The 13,372-nt window shown below is 53.6% G+C and overlaps 1 protein-coding gene across 4 annotated transcripts in view; it reads right to left on the reverse strand.

The window, feature by feature from the left end:
* The window catches only part of LAMB3 (laminin subunit beta 3), a 69,412-nt gene that overhangs the window by 8,637 nt on the left and 47,403 nt on the right, over nucleotides 1-13,372 (reverse strand). For 2 of the 4 annotated variants that reach the window (XM_074564756.1, XM_074564754.1), the window contains 12 exons: nucleotides 6,806-6,920; nucleotides 6,524-6,597; nucleotides 5,885-6,067; nucleotides 5,412-5,475; nucleotides 4,903-5,078; nucleotides 4,123-4,246; nucleotides 3,538-3,726; nucleotides 3,289-3,444; nucleotides 2,678-2,874; nucleotides 1,629-1,740; nucleotides 778-1,150; nucleotides 106-266 (listed from right to left, as the gene is read on the reverse strand). In XM_074564756.1, the coding sequence (XP_074420857.1) occupies nucleotides 106-266; nucleotides 778-1,150; nucleotides 1,629-1,740; nucleotides 2,678-2,874; nucleotides 3,289-3,444; nucleotides 3,538-3,726; nucleotides 4,123-4,246; nucleotides 4,903-5,078; nucleotides 5,412-5,475; nucleotides 5,885-6,067; nucleotides 6,524-6,597; nucleotides 6,806-6,920 (1,924 nt within the window). Of the gene's footprint in view, nucleotides 1-105; nucleotides 267-777; nucleotides 1,151-1,628; nucleotides 1,741-2,677; nucleotides 2,875-3,288; nucleotides 3,445-3,537; nucleotides 3,727-4,122; nucleotides 4,247-4,902; nucleotides 5,079-5,411; nucleotides 5,476-5,884; nucleotides 6,068-6,523; nucleotides 6,598-6,805; nucleotides 6,921-12,600; nucleotides 12,796-13,372 lie in introns of those variants that run through there. The other 2 variants (XM_074564757.1, XM_074564755.1) reach the window with 2 other exon arrangements.

The following is a 13,372-nucleotide window of genomic DNA, read 5'->3' on the forward strand; positions in this document are numbered from 1 at the left end:
AAACTCCATCTCATCCACCTGGCCAGTGGGAAACCACCAGGCACAGTCACACGTAGGTAAATTAATGACTACAAATTAAGAGATATTACAGCTGCAGCACTGTACCTGACAGATCCGTGCTCCGGCTGGTTTCAAACTGTGTCTTCTTGCTCTGATACTGGGTGTTAGTGATAAGCAAGCTGCTGTTGAGAGCTTCAAGCTCCCTTGATAGAGAGGCAGTCTCATCCAGAAACTGAAGGTCAGGATTTATACCTTGGACTTGCTCTCTGGGAGAGAAAAAAGTAGAAAATGTGAATTCAAGTAGAGACCAAAGCACCTGCAGACACAGAGCGGGGCTCTCCCGCACTGGGATGCTGCTAACACCTGGTGAAGAGGCACTTCTGAGCCCACAGAGATGACGGCCAAGGACATGCGATGGCCTCGCATGTTTGCAGAGGCAGCAGAGAGCAGGGCTGGCACAGCTCTCCCACACCAGGCCAGCTCGCAGGGCTGTGCCCACACAGAGACCAGACATACTGAATACACCCTGAGGGTGCCGATGGTCCAGAGCCTGTCCACCAGCCTCCTGCCTTTGCAACATTTTGCACAGGATGGGCACACATGGAAGCGCTGTTCTCTTGCATCCCTGGTCGCCAGGTGAACAGAGCAAGATTTTCAGGTACAGAAACAAAGCAGAACATGTGCAAGCAGCTCAGCATGACGAGTGAGCACACACAAAAGAGCTAGCATCCCCTCCCGACTAAGGGATGCACCCCTTTAGCAGCATCCATCCCTCACCTGATCGCAGCTAGTGTGCCGCCCACCTGGGCCAGGCTCTGCTCTGTCGTGGGAGAGTGCCCAAGGATGCCTTGCGCCTGCTGCACCTTACCCTCCGCCTGTGAGAGGCGGGGGCCGAAGCGGGACCCCCCGCTCCCTGGGGGCAGCCGGGAGGTGGAGTTACTGAGGCCGGCCTGGCGCAGACGCAGGCGCTGGATGTCCCCGTCGTAGGCACGGAAGCAGGGGTGGCACAGCTCGCAGCCGGGGTAGGTGCTGCAGTGGCCCCGCTGGCACTCGTCGCAGCGGGGGCCCGTGACACCCGGGCGGCAGAGGCATTGCCCCGTGGTCTTGTCACACCCCACATCCTCCGTGCCCTGGAAGTCGCAGTCACACTCTGGGGAATGGAAAGGTGGAGAGATATAGAGGTGAAGCCCACCAAAAGCCGGGGGGGGCAAATAAATTTATATACACACACATATATATATATATGTATAAAATCAGACCCCGTTAATGGGATGCCAACACAATCCGAAGTCCACCCCCACCCGTCAGCCCCTGCAGCATCTCAGCAGGAGGCGGCACGGGCAGAGGAACGGGAAGAGCCCCCAGGCCCAGTCGCCCACCCAGTCCCTAATCCTGCAGGGCCAGACCAGCATGGCCAAGGGTCTCGCCCAAGGCTGCTGGGAGGGGACTGGTGCATACCTGGAGAGCAACAGGGATTAACTAGGAGGTGTTCCAGAGAGGAAATTTCTCTTGCAAAATAGCGTGGGAAGTGCTGATGTCAGGACAAGGGCCAGGTGCTCTTTCCCAGATAACCCGTGATTTCACAGTGCTAAGCAACACCAAGCCAAAAGGAAACGGATGCTCCCTACCTGTGCATCCTACCCGGACGTCTCCATAGTGCCTGTCTGGGCAAACCTGCTCCTGCATGGCTGAGCATGTCCGTCCCGTGAAGCCTTCTCTGCATGGACACTGTCCTGTGAACTGAGGAAAGAGAAACAGATCAGGGTGACCCAGCTCTAGAAACTTTCCTGGGAAAGCCCTCCCTCGACTGCTCTTGAGCACTAAAGCCAGCACACGGACAGTCTTCCCAACTCAGCCTGTGTCCCAGGACGTGCCCACACTGCTCCTGCCGGGGTGCAGGCTCAGCCACGGCGATGCAAACAGTCTCCAAACAGCCCAAGTATTGCAAAATGGAGTTTTAAGCTTTGTTTCAAAGACAAAGGAATCGCTCACAAGCAGCTGGTTTGCCATCTCAGGTCTCCTCCCTGCACTGAGCTCATTTGGGGTTGAGAATTTGCACCTTTGGCTCCTAGAATTCGTCATGGGTTTTTTTTTACATTTAACTTTAATTTTCCCAGTTGTCTCTTAAGCCTGAAGTGACACACATGCTTTTCATTGACAAATGAGGATAATTAACTTGCCTTGCCTGTGTGAAGATGTCTTATTAGGACTTCCTTACTAAATATCAGGCCTTTTAAATGGCTTAATCTTGCTTTGATAATTACCACCTCCTTTCATTTTTCCTGAATAGCCTGTCATAGGGTTTTCTAGGAAATAGGAAAAGGAAAATAAAAGCAGGATGTGCTGGGGAATGCCCGGCCTTTTGCGGAGGCTCCCACAGATGGTACAGGACAACAGAGCCACCCACCCAACAGGTGATTTTGATGCTCTGAGCAATCCCTGGCACGGTGCTTCCCAGTGGGGACACGGCTCTGTTGGCAGTGGCACTCTCAGCTATTCAGCTCACCCCCCCCACTCCCCCGGGCAGGCCCTCACAGCAGCGTTTGCAGAGTTGGGAAAGGAAAAAGAGAGCAAGCTTGCAGGTGCATGCATGAAAGAAGGTGGGGAAATAAAAAAGAAACATTGCTGAAATATGCTGAATCTGCCGTGAGGATGCTCAGGGTGGGCTGGGCGGTACCTGGTTGCAGTGGGGGCTGCGGGAGCCGCGGGGGTGGCAGCCACAGGGCCGGCAGCCCCGGCCGCTCCCCATCTCCCAGTGCTCGGCCGCACACTGGTCGCAGTCATTGCCCACCACGTTGGGCAGGCAGAAGCACCTCCCCGTCTCGTCATCACAGGGCATGTCCTGCCGCGTTCCCAGCACGTTGCAGGTGCATCCTGAAACAGGGAGGGTTTTGTCATATTAAAAATGGGTGCAATCCTGGCTTCACACAAAGCCAGGTCCACAGAAGCACCTTGCAGCCACCCAAAGACAAGCTATTCTGCCTCTCCCTTCATATCCAAGCTCAGCACGAAGGACCCGCGCACACCAGACGAGGCACTGGGGAAGGGTCTGTAGCTCTGCACATGCCCCAAACACCGCTTTCCTGTGCTTTTTATCAAACTTATACCCGAGACAGGCCAAAGACTGAGCAAGGAGGTTTATAAGCCTTTGCAAAATGAGCTTTGACTTAGAAAACCCAAATCAAAGCTGTCAGGGAATTGCATCCCTTTCAGAGCCACCGAGGACGCCGAGTGCAGAGGTGAAGTGGGAGCACCCTGGGAAGCAGGGGTTGTTTGGGGTGTACTCACTGCGGCACCCCATGGGGTTGGTGTTGGCCAGCTGGGCAAAGCCCGGCTTGCAGAGGTGGCAGCGGTCCCCCTGCACGTTCTCCTTGCAGACGCAGCGCCCTGTCAGTGGGTCGCAGATGGAGCCCGGCACGGTGCCATCTGGGTCACACTCACAGGCTGGAAACATGGAAGAAACAGCATTGCTGAGGGGCGTGAGGAGCGGACGGAGGGTCCGGGGAAGGGGCTACAGTGGGGTAACTGCGCACTCACGCAGACAGGCTTCAGGATGGGTGAGATCTTGACGCCGGTTGCGAAAATAGTTAGTTTTGCAGCGCTCACAGTTGTTGCCTTCGGTGTTGTGCTGGCAGTTGTCACAGACACCCCCACTCGCCCCTCCACTGGCACGGTACAGCTCCGGGTCGAAGTGGCAGGAGGCCGAGTGACCGTTGCAGTTGCATCCTAAAAAAAAACAGAACAAAACCGCCCAGCTAGTGCTGCAACCGTCCAAACCCCTCCAGCAGCAGCAGCTGCGGCACTAGAGGGTGCCCGAGTCCCCTCCATGACAAGGTGACACCCGCTGACTGCCCCAGGACCAAGCTGCCACTCGCCAGACAGCGTGGCCAAGTGCTGGCGCAGCCCACCAGCCCGGGGCATCGCCCGGCCACAGCCCTGCAGAGCAAAGCCCAGGTGCAAACATGACGGGGTGCCTTTTGCAGAGACATTCGTGTTACCGTCCAGCCCCCCAAAGCGCCCTGGTAAAAGATCTCTGAGCTCGCTCCCCGTCCCATTGCTCACAGCTGGGAAGGATTTAGGAAAGGCCTCAGGAAAAGGAAAGGGGAAAGGCACTCGCCATACTCTGGCACTCGTGGGGATCGTTGTCCTCTGCAGGTGCCCATGGTCGGTCGTTGAAAAGGGCGGCGCAGCGATCACAGTTGGGACCGGCAGTGTTGTGCTGACACATGCAGTGCCCGTGGACCTGCTGCAGAGACAAGGCTTTACCCTCCTGGATGGCAGCTGCTCGGCTCAGAGCTTCATCCTCCTGACGCCTTTCCAGCAGAGCCCCAGCCTCCTCCTGCCCCCACAGGACCCCCATTCCCCACGCAGAGATGAAGCTCCAGTACCCAAGAGCACCGCTGCAGGGTCCTCCTCACCTGCAGAAATTCCCACCACCTCTTTCACCTACCCGGGGACAACCGCGCTCAAGGCAAAGCGAACACACATAAGCTGGGGACAAGAGAATCCCATGACAGCAAACACCCTGTGCTGGCAAATCCTCCTGCTGAAACTTTCTGTGTATTCCCCACCCAGCCGAAATATCCAGTGCCGGGCAGGAGCAGTTACCCCAGAGCCTTCCACAGACACTGAGCTTTGTAACTCCTTATAAAACCCCTCCACCTTCTTCCCGACACAAAAAGGGGGTTTTACATGGGTGTACCACCGGCTGCTGTCTCACAGCCACCACCCCATTGCTGCAGGCAAAACAGGGCATCGTTTCACCCGATTACGAGCAGCCTCTGGCCAGAGGAAGGACTGGTCATCCCGGCCAAGCTCTCCTGAGGAGCATCGCAGGGCTTGTGGTGGATCCTGATACCACAGATCTCGTCTTTAGGCTTTTCGCTTCACCTCGATGCTCACCGCGGCATGCAGGTCTCCTGAAGGAGCACAGCGGTTGGCGTGTCCGTGGCAGAAGCAGCTCCCCAGCACCCGCATCTCGGTCACGGCATAGAAGGTGCTGGGCGAGTGGTAGCCCTGGCGCGCAATGTGGGGGAGCTCGGTGAAGTTGATCCGCAGGTTGGTGAACTGCCCCAGCTCTGTTGGGGATGGAGGAGAGGGAGTGAGGAGGGAGGCACCCAGGCACTGGATGCAAAGGTGCATCGCAATTAACGTGGAGGGCTTGGAGCAAGAGAGAGAGGCACCAGCACGAAGAGCAGCACCCAAGTCATCAGCAAAGACCAAACACTGTTCCTTGACACATCAGAGGTGCCAGGGCAGTAGTCAAACATGCAGCCTGAGGCCTTGTTTGCCGAGGACCTGCTCTCCGTGGGGTTACCAGGGCTCAGTGTTCTCCATCACATGTAGGAAGAACTACGAGGTGCACCATCCCCCTTTCCCTTTCTCAGATATAAAAGAAGCCGTTCACTTACTATCAATGGTCTGGCTGTAAGAGGTAGTGATGGTAGACGCCAGGTCTTGGATGCTGAATTTCACCTGAGAAAGAAAAAAAAAAAAAGTTAAAAAGCAGGAAACAAAAGGTGCTTTCTTCCCATGCTCTGGGCAGCGTGTGCTCTGGACCTGCCTCTGCAGAACATCACTTAACACAGTGAAAAGGCCACAGAGTTGCAGAGGATTTTGCAGGAAGACCAACATAACACCTCTCCTGTCTCAAAGCAGGGAGGGCTTTCCTCCCAGAGGAGTAAGCATCCTCCTAAGGACACCCCTCAGCTATGCTGGATCCCTCCCGGGCTCCATCCCTCACCAGGCGTATTACATGTAAAAGATTTCCAGCCTACTGCATGTTTCTGCAGCGTTGCACAGGCCACCCCCCCTGAAACCAGGGTCACGGCGGGGATAACGGGCGCTTGTGGGGGTCCCTGCCGCAAAACCCCACAAATCCTACCTTGCCCCCATGCAAAGGGTACCCCTGCAATGCCTGGCACCGAGCGTCCTGCCAGCTCTCGGGGGAGCCCCGGGGGACGTGGGGGAAGGTGGTGGCACAGTCGGACGCCAGGTACTGGTACACCTCCCAGGTCTTGCCGAAGTCGGTGGAGCGCTCGATCAGCATTGCAGCAGGCAGTGGCGACTGCAGAGCAAGGAAAGAGGCACATATGTAACGTGGCACACCCCAGCTGGCTCTCACTCTGGGGATGCCTGTCCTCCTCCTCCTGCAAGCCTCAGGTCTCCGCAGGCTGCTGGAGCAACTCCATACCCTGCAGGTTACCAAAAACTTCTGTGTCTCCCCTGTTCCCTTGGGCCAGCCCCACTGCAGCCCCGCACTCGCAGCCACCAAGTACGTGTCTGCACCAAGGAGATTTTTTGGCAGACAGTCGTGGGATGGGAACCCATCACCCTGCTCTGCTCCTCCCAAATACCCAGGGGAATGGCCATGCAAACGGGGAAAATGGAGGGATGGGGGCACAATCCCTGGCATGCTTCCTATCGGGAAGGGAGGGAGCCATGTGCTGAGATCCCCACATCCAGTGAGGCCCATCCACCATCATGTGTGACCTCCTCGCGAGCAGGGATGATGCACACGAACCCTGAAGTGAAGCAGGATGCTGCTGAGCTGGAATGTCTGGTCCAGATCCAGCTGCAGAGAGACGCGCTCGATGCCTGTGGGCAGAGAGGCAGCTTCAGAGGTGCAGACAGCGGACTTCAGGAAAACAAACCACTTAGCTTCCTGAGCCAAGCCATTTATTTCCTTCTTTCCTTCCAATCTATTGAATTCAACACCTCCTCCTCTTCCCCTCAATGCCGTTTGTTGCCAGGGGTCCGGAGCCGCGGTCTCGCGAGGGACCCCAACATGCCCAAGGGTACTCACCATTCTGGGACTGCCACCAGCGTGAGTGCCCAGCGGAAGACAGGACGTTCTCCACACGGTGGCCATTGTAGGCATGTGGGAGCCGCGAGTCACACCTGCAGCATTTCACACTCCACTGGAAGAGAAAGGGCAGGTGGAAGCGACCGTCCTGGCTCGGCCGGAGGGAAGGACCTCGCCGCAGACCCCAGAGGCGAGGTGTCCAAGTGCAGCATGGACTCGCCAAGGAACAAATGGCATCAGTAAAGCTGGTCTATTAGAGATCTGTAGAACCACGATCAACAAGACTAATGATATGCAGGACTCAAGCAGTTGTCTTCACACCCCATTAAAAAACGCAACTCATGGTTTTATGGACTAAAAACTAAAACCAAAATGCTTTCGACTAAAACACATTTTTGGCAAACCATCAAAAATGCCTTTTTTTTTTAAGCAAACCTCCTGTTTTCCACAATGACAACGCTTGATAGAAAGCTCTTTGCAGCTTTTCAGGACCAGTTTGCCTTTTCCACACAGCTGGGGGGCTGTTTGTTTGGGTGAACAGAAAGGCCTTTCTCTTGCATCCAAAGGCCCCGGGCGATGCTCGGCCCCCTTCGCTCTCCCCTGGGAGCAGAGTGGGAGCAAACAGCGCAGCGGGTGAGAAGTCAGCGGGTGGGAAGTCGAGTGGCTCAAAGTTCAGCCCTCCACTTGAGCAAGTAATTCAAGGAGCAAACAGAGATGTGGCACGGGGAACGCACGGATGGGAGAAAACAGGGTCCCCGAGGAGCAAACAAATACTCAAATTTTGACTAACCAAGCAACGCGCCGTGCAGCCACCAACACGGGGCCACCGGGTGTGTGCAGCACATGAGTAGGCTCAGAAATGTGTAGAAGGCGGTAGGAAGGAGATTGAGCAAGAGACAGGGAGCAGGGAAGATCTGACCATAGGCCAAGACGAGAGGCGGGCACGGGGTGGGCAAGCAGGCTGGGCGAGGGCCACCACGAACCGGGGGGAGACAGCCAGGTGAGGCCAAGGTGGGGAGGGCAGGTCCCAGAGGGATGTTCAAATAGCAGGTGGTGACAGACCCCGCAACAGTGTTCCATGGGGGACACAGGGAGGCCCCATCCGAAGCACTTGGTACCGTCCATGCTCCGAGCAGAGCAAACACCAGGGGCTGCAGAGACTGCTGTCCCAAAAGCAGAAGTGATGTGAAACGTTTCAACTAGAAATTGAAGTTGTCAGTGGCCCAAGCAGTAAAGCAGCCTCCCAAATGGAGCAGTGGGACACGTGCTTCATGCCAACATATCCAAAGGCCTGAGAAATTGGGGAAGACTGAGAACAGGGTTTGCCAGTGATGGCAGGCGCTGGCCTTGGCGGCGCGGGGCAGGACGGCTCAGAAAGGTCATCCTGGGAGAAAGCAGGTTTGGGGGAGAGGAGAGGAGCGCATCTGGCACAGGGTCTAACAGCTGACACCGGGAAGGCAACGAGATACCCCGCTGTGAGGGCTGGCAGCCCTGGGGTGGCATAAAGTGACAGCAGAGGCATGGGAACGCTTGGGACCCCAGTGATGGGATCAGCTTTCAGCAGTGGAGCAGAGACATCAGGTGAGAAGTGACAAGAAGCACTTTATATCCACCTCTATGCTAAAATCTCCCCATCTGATGCTTAAACAAATGAGCCAATTCCAACCCAAACAGGATCCTACACAGGAGCTGGGGCTGGGAGAGCTCTGTGCCTCGGGAAGGCAGCAGGAGGTGCCGGCCAGGCAGGCATGGTGGCACCAAGACTTCTGGTTTCCCCTCTAAGAGATTAATTCACAGTTTACATCTATTTCCTTACTCCTGAAACAGGCTCAAGTCTCTTATTTCTACAGAAAAGGACTCAGCTTCGTAAGAACTACCTTTTTTATTTTTTGATTTAAAGAAAAATTCATGGAAAACTTTATTCAGAGGTACCTCTTTGCTTGCTCTCACCCAAAACCACACAAGGCCTAGGCTGGCTTTGACCAGAGAGCTCTAACTGGTCCCACACCACTGTTCTCCCAGCAGGGGCCGTGCTGACGCCCTGGGAGCAGATGGAACACGGCGAGAGCCGGGATGTGAGCTCAGATCCCGGGTGGGTGTTTGCTCCTAACAAAGCCCAGACCTGATTCGACTCTGCCCCCAGACCTGGGAACCTTTTGGCTGTTGGGTGGATATTGAGGAGAGATCCTCACTTAAAACCGATGTCTTTCCATAATACTTTCCGTGCTCTTTATGTTCTCTGTCTATAAATATCCCAGAACAGGAGTTGGCTAACTACAATATTTACAACAATATTGCAAAGTAAGCAAACAGAGAATTCGAAATATATAATCATGCAATTTCCCTGGCTCTACCAACTCCTCCTGGCTCTGCCAGTAAGAATCAGAAATAATGTAATCGGGTCCAGGCAGAAGAAGTCATTTCAGACAATGACTATTAGCAGCAAATTGTCAGGAAGCTACAGGAATTATCCACAGAAATAATCTAGTCAACGATTCCCAATAATGATTAAACTTCACAACAGTTCTGACTGTGATTAGCAAAGGGAGGAGGAAGGCTTTCTGCAAGGGCAAAGGTTAATCTCGGCTAAATTATTCATTAGGAGTGATTCATGCATACTTATTAGACCATTCACACAGCCAGAGACACAAGTGCCTTCTAGTAGCTACAAAGCGATGTTGGCAATGAAGCTGCAACCACACTTAAAATGCAGCGCTAAGTAAAAATGAAGCTTAAACTGTGTGTGAGACAGACCCCCCCCCATGCAGCCCGTAGGCTGTGCTTGCTGCAAACATCTTTGCCTAGTTTTTTTCTTTTTTTTTTTTTTTTTTTTTTGCCCCTCAGCTTTTTAATTAATGCTAAAATTAACAGTGAAAGCAAAATTCATTTCATGTCCTTGGATCAGATTGTGAAACCCCTCTATTGCACAACCAGAGGATCTGCTATTACTGACTGTGACTGTGTGTCTCAAAGTTCCTCGGGACAGAGGGAATTACCAAAAATGACAGTCCAGCACCAGGCCGAGGGGAGATTCACCAAGCACACACCTTTCCCCACCTCTCCCCTTCTTTTATTGCCAGCATAGCAACAGACCCGGGAGATCCCTGGGAGCTGGGCTTGCCAGGAACGGCCCAGGGCTGCAGGAGTACGTGACAACGGGAAATCAAGAGGTCAGGGTCTAAGCTGGGTCATCAGCCCCCGGGACAGCCCTGGCCCTGGCTCTCCCACACGTCGTCCCCTCCCCGCAGGCACCAAAGCCCCAGCCTGTGTGCTGCTGCGGCAGAAGAGCATCGGGACGTGCTTGAGGTGTGGGACGTGGGGCTGAAAAGGCCTACAGGAAGGAAAAAGAAGTTGTAGGTCTGCACGGTCTGTAGGTCTGTGCCTCCAAGCTACTCTGAAGAGTCACCCAAAATGCAGATTTATAGAGGTTCAGAGAACAAGGGGAATTCCTTCCAGCCTTCTGAAAGGTAATTCACAAGGCAGTCATCTTGGGGGAAAGCTAGCGTGTTGAGAATGAACAGATCCATGTCTTACAAATAAATGGTAGAGTGGAAAAAAAAAATAATCATGAAAACCTATGTAGAAGAACAACCAGGTGTTGTAAAAATTGCCCATATACTGCATCCCGCACCTGGGACACTTGTGGGCGGTGCGTGCAGGGACAGGGGTGCAGAGACAGCCCTCGCCCGCGCTCTCCGCAGCTCTGCGGCGGGTTTCTGTGGCTCTCCTCCTGCTCTGACCTTGTGAATCAGTTCCTGACCGGCCTCCCATGCTTCCCCGCTCATGCAGGGGCAGAAAACCACAAATGATTTTAAGCTGATGGACTCAGACCAAAGTATTTTAAGTAGCTCTAGCTGCCATTTTAATATGAGTAGAGAGCCCCTGAAATAAAACCTCCTGGCACAGGTGCACAACCCAAAATAAACTGAACTTATTCATCAGCAAAAATGGGAAGCTGCTTCTCTCCAGTCATGAAATGAAGATCTCTCGTAGCTGCAGAGGCCACGGTGGTCCTGCGCTTAACCCAGCCCCGTGTCGGTGAGGGGTACTGTGTCAGTCGGGCTCCTGGCACGCGGCCTCCCATACAGGAGCCTTGTGTGGTCTTGCACAATTAATATTGTATAGGGACAGTAATTACTGTTCCAAGTTTATTTGGGGACAATCTAGAAAGCAGTGGGAAGTTATATGTATACAGAGACATTGAGGTTTATTAAGAAATAGGGTGGGCAGCAAGAATAAATCACTTTAGGAACAAGGGCACCTGTTAAAGCTGAGTTATGCAATTCCCTATTCCAACCCAGTTTCATTCCCTGTTAACGCCAGCTGTAGGACACCGCTACGCCAGGCTCACAGAGCAGGGCTCCTCTTGTCTCTGAAGTACTCTGTACATTTTCCATAGGAAAATGGGGTAGACGTTACCCATGGGGATGTCGGTGTGGTTAAACTTCTCAGTGAGCAAATTGCCATTTGCTAAACCGGACTGTGCTTCAATTTTGAAGCACAGATACATCTCTTAGCCGTAACACCCAACGGCACATCTTTGCTTGAGCAGACAGAAGAGACACTGGAAAGCAAGCTCTGAGGTTCTGCTCAAAACCCAACTAGAGGGCTCTGACCTGCAGCTTGGTTTTACCAGTCACCCCCAAATTCAGAGGTGACAGCAGAGATGGGGGTGCAGACACCAGCTGGACAAACATCCTGGGCATGGGGTTTAAGGAAATCAAGTTCATTTCTCTTGCTTAAAAGCAAGCACGTGGGTGCCTGTTTTCCTCCCCCAGTCTGTTCTCACATCATCATCGCCCCTCAGCAAAACTTCATTTAAAATCTGCCAGGATGACAGTCTGCAAACCCATCCTGCACCAGCTTATCTCCACAGCCCGCACGCATCGCTGGGGTCCTCTCGCCTCTGCAACTTGTCTGCGCGGGAATGACGTGGTGTCTCCCAGCATATGTGTCAGTTTGCAGTCATGAGGCAAAAAAAAAAAAGACACAGAGAATGGAGAAGGAGGAGAAAAACAAATAATGGGAAATAGGCTTTTTCTTCTGCACATTCACTGCAGGCAGGGACATATCCCTGCAGGAAAGAGCAGGGTGTGTCTGAATGCCAGAATAAGATGAGATAAGCACAGAGCAGCAACTCGTGGTTGCCTGGTTGCCGTATTACCTTCAACAGGTCGGGAATACAGATTATTCAATGCAAACCCCTGACATGATGAAGTAATACCCAAAACTAGAAGCCCTGCTTTGAGCAGCGGGTTGGATCTCCCGCAGTCCCATCCAACCACAATTATTTCACGAGTTTGTGGATGCGTTTTTCTGTGCAGAAAACCTGAGTTTGACAGATGACGTGGGTCTGGAAAGCAAATGAGCTGGGAGGCACAGTGGCTTTTCAGCATGCTCTCCCCTGTTCCAACAAGTCTGGGGCCCGCTGAAGCACCCGGCAGGCAGCATGTTTTGGATCAGTACTGAGCTCCCTGACCGACTCACGCAGGTGGGCAAGCAGATGTAACCATCAGACGGTAGCAATAAGGCAGCCAGAAGCATTAGTCTTGCACATATTCCCTTTCACAGACATTGGCCTGTATTTTTGGAAGCAGCCAAAGACGACTCAGTGCTGAGACACCACAGGGAGAGATGCTACAGACCAAGCCTTGCCAGGCAGCTGCGACCATCCATCAGCAGGAGCAGGAATCCTCTGCCAGGCCAGGAGCTCTCCTGCTCCACGGCTCACACTCCCCCCCCACTAACTCATTTAGGGATTAGGCTTCTCCAGTACCCCTTGTCTTGATTCCTACCTGGATGACCCCATGTCACCACAAGGGGTGATGAGCACAAACTTGAGCATAGGAAGTTCCACATGAACATGAGGAGGAACTTCTTTACTTTGAGGGTGGCAGAGCCCTGGCACAGGCTGCCCAGAGAGGTGGGGGAGTCTCTGTCTCTGGAGACACTCAAAACCCGCCTGGACGCATTCCTGTGCGACTTGCTCTAAGGTGACCCTGCTCTGGCCGGGGGTTGGACGGGACGATCTCCAGAGGGCCCTTCCAACCCTATGGTTCTATGATTCTATGATAAAGGTGACATCCCACCCTTCTTTCCTCATATCCACCAAGTACCCATGAAAGGCAGGTGAGAGAAGGCAGAAAATCTTGGTCCTTGACCTTATGCAAACAACATTTTAACATGCAAAGTCTCCTAGGGTCGGGGCGTGAGGACCCACATAGTCACCACACACACAGACTGCTCCGCTGTAGGACGCAGGAAACAAGAGCAGCAACACGAGCACAAGGACACCCAGCTTCGCTCCTCGCTTGCCTGTTCTGTGGCAAAAGCTTTTACGGCAATGTGCAGGGTGCTTTGGGTACTCTTCAAAATTAATAAAACATCCAGAAAAGTCTGTAGCTATTTTCTAGTTCTGAATATGTCTAAGCTGAAAGCATTGCACAAGCCCAGAGGAAAGAAATGCTCTCCCTCCAGAGAAGCACTAATCCTGCTGGACGCGAACATGCCACGGCAGGGGTACCAGCAGCAAAGCAAAGAGCCGAAGGCATGCACAGCCCTCGTGCT

The sequence above is a fragment of the Larus michahellis genome, chromosome 21 (genome assembly GCF_964199755.1).
Source record: "Larus michahellis chromosome 21, bLarMic1.1, whole genome shotgun sequence".
NCBI classification, from domain to species: Eukaryota; Metazoa; Chordata; class Aves; order Charadriiformes; family Laridae; genus Larus; species Larus michahellis.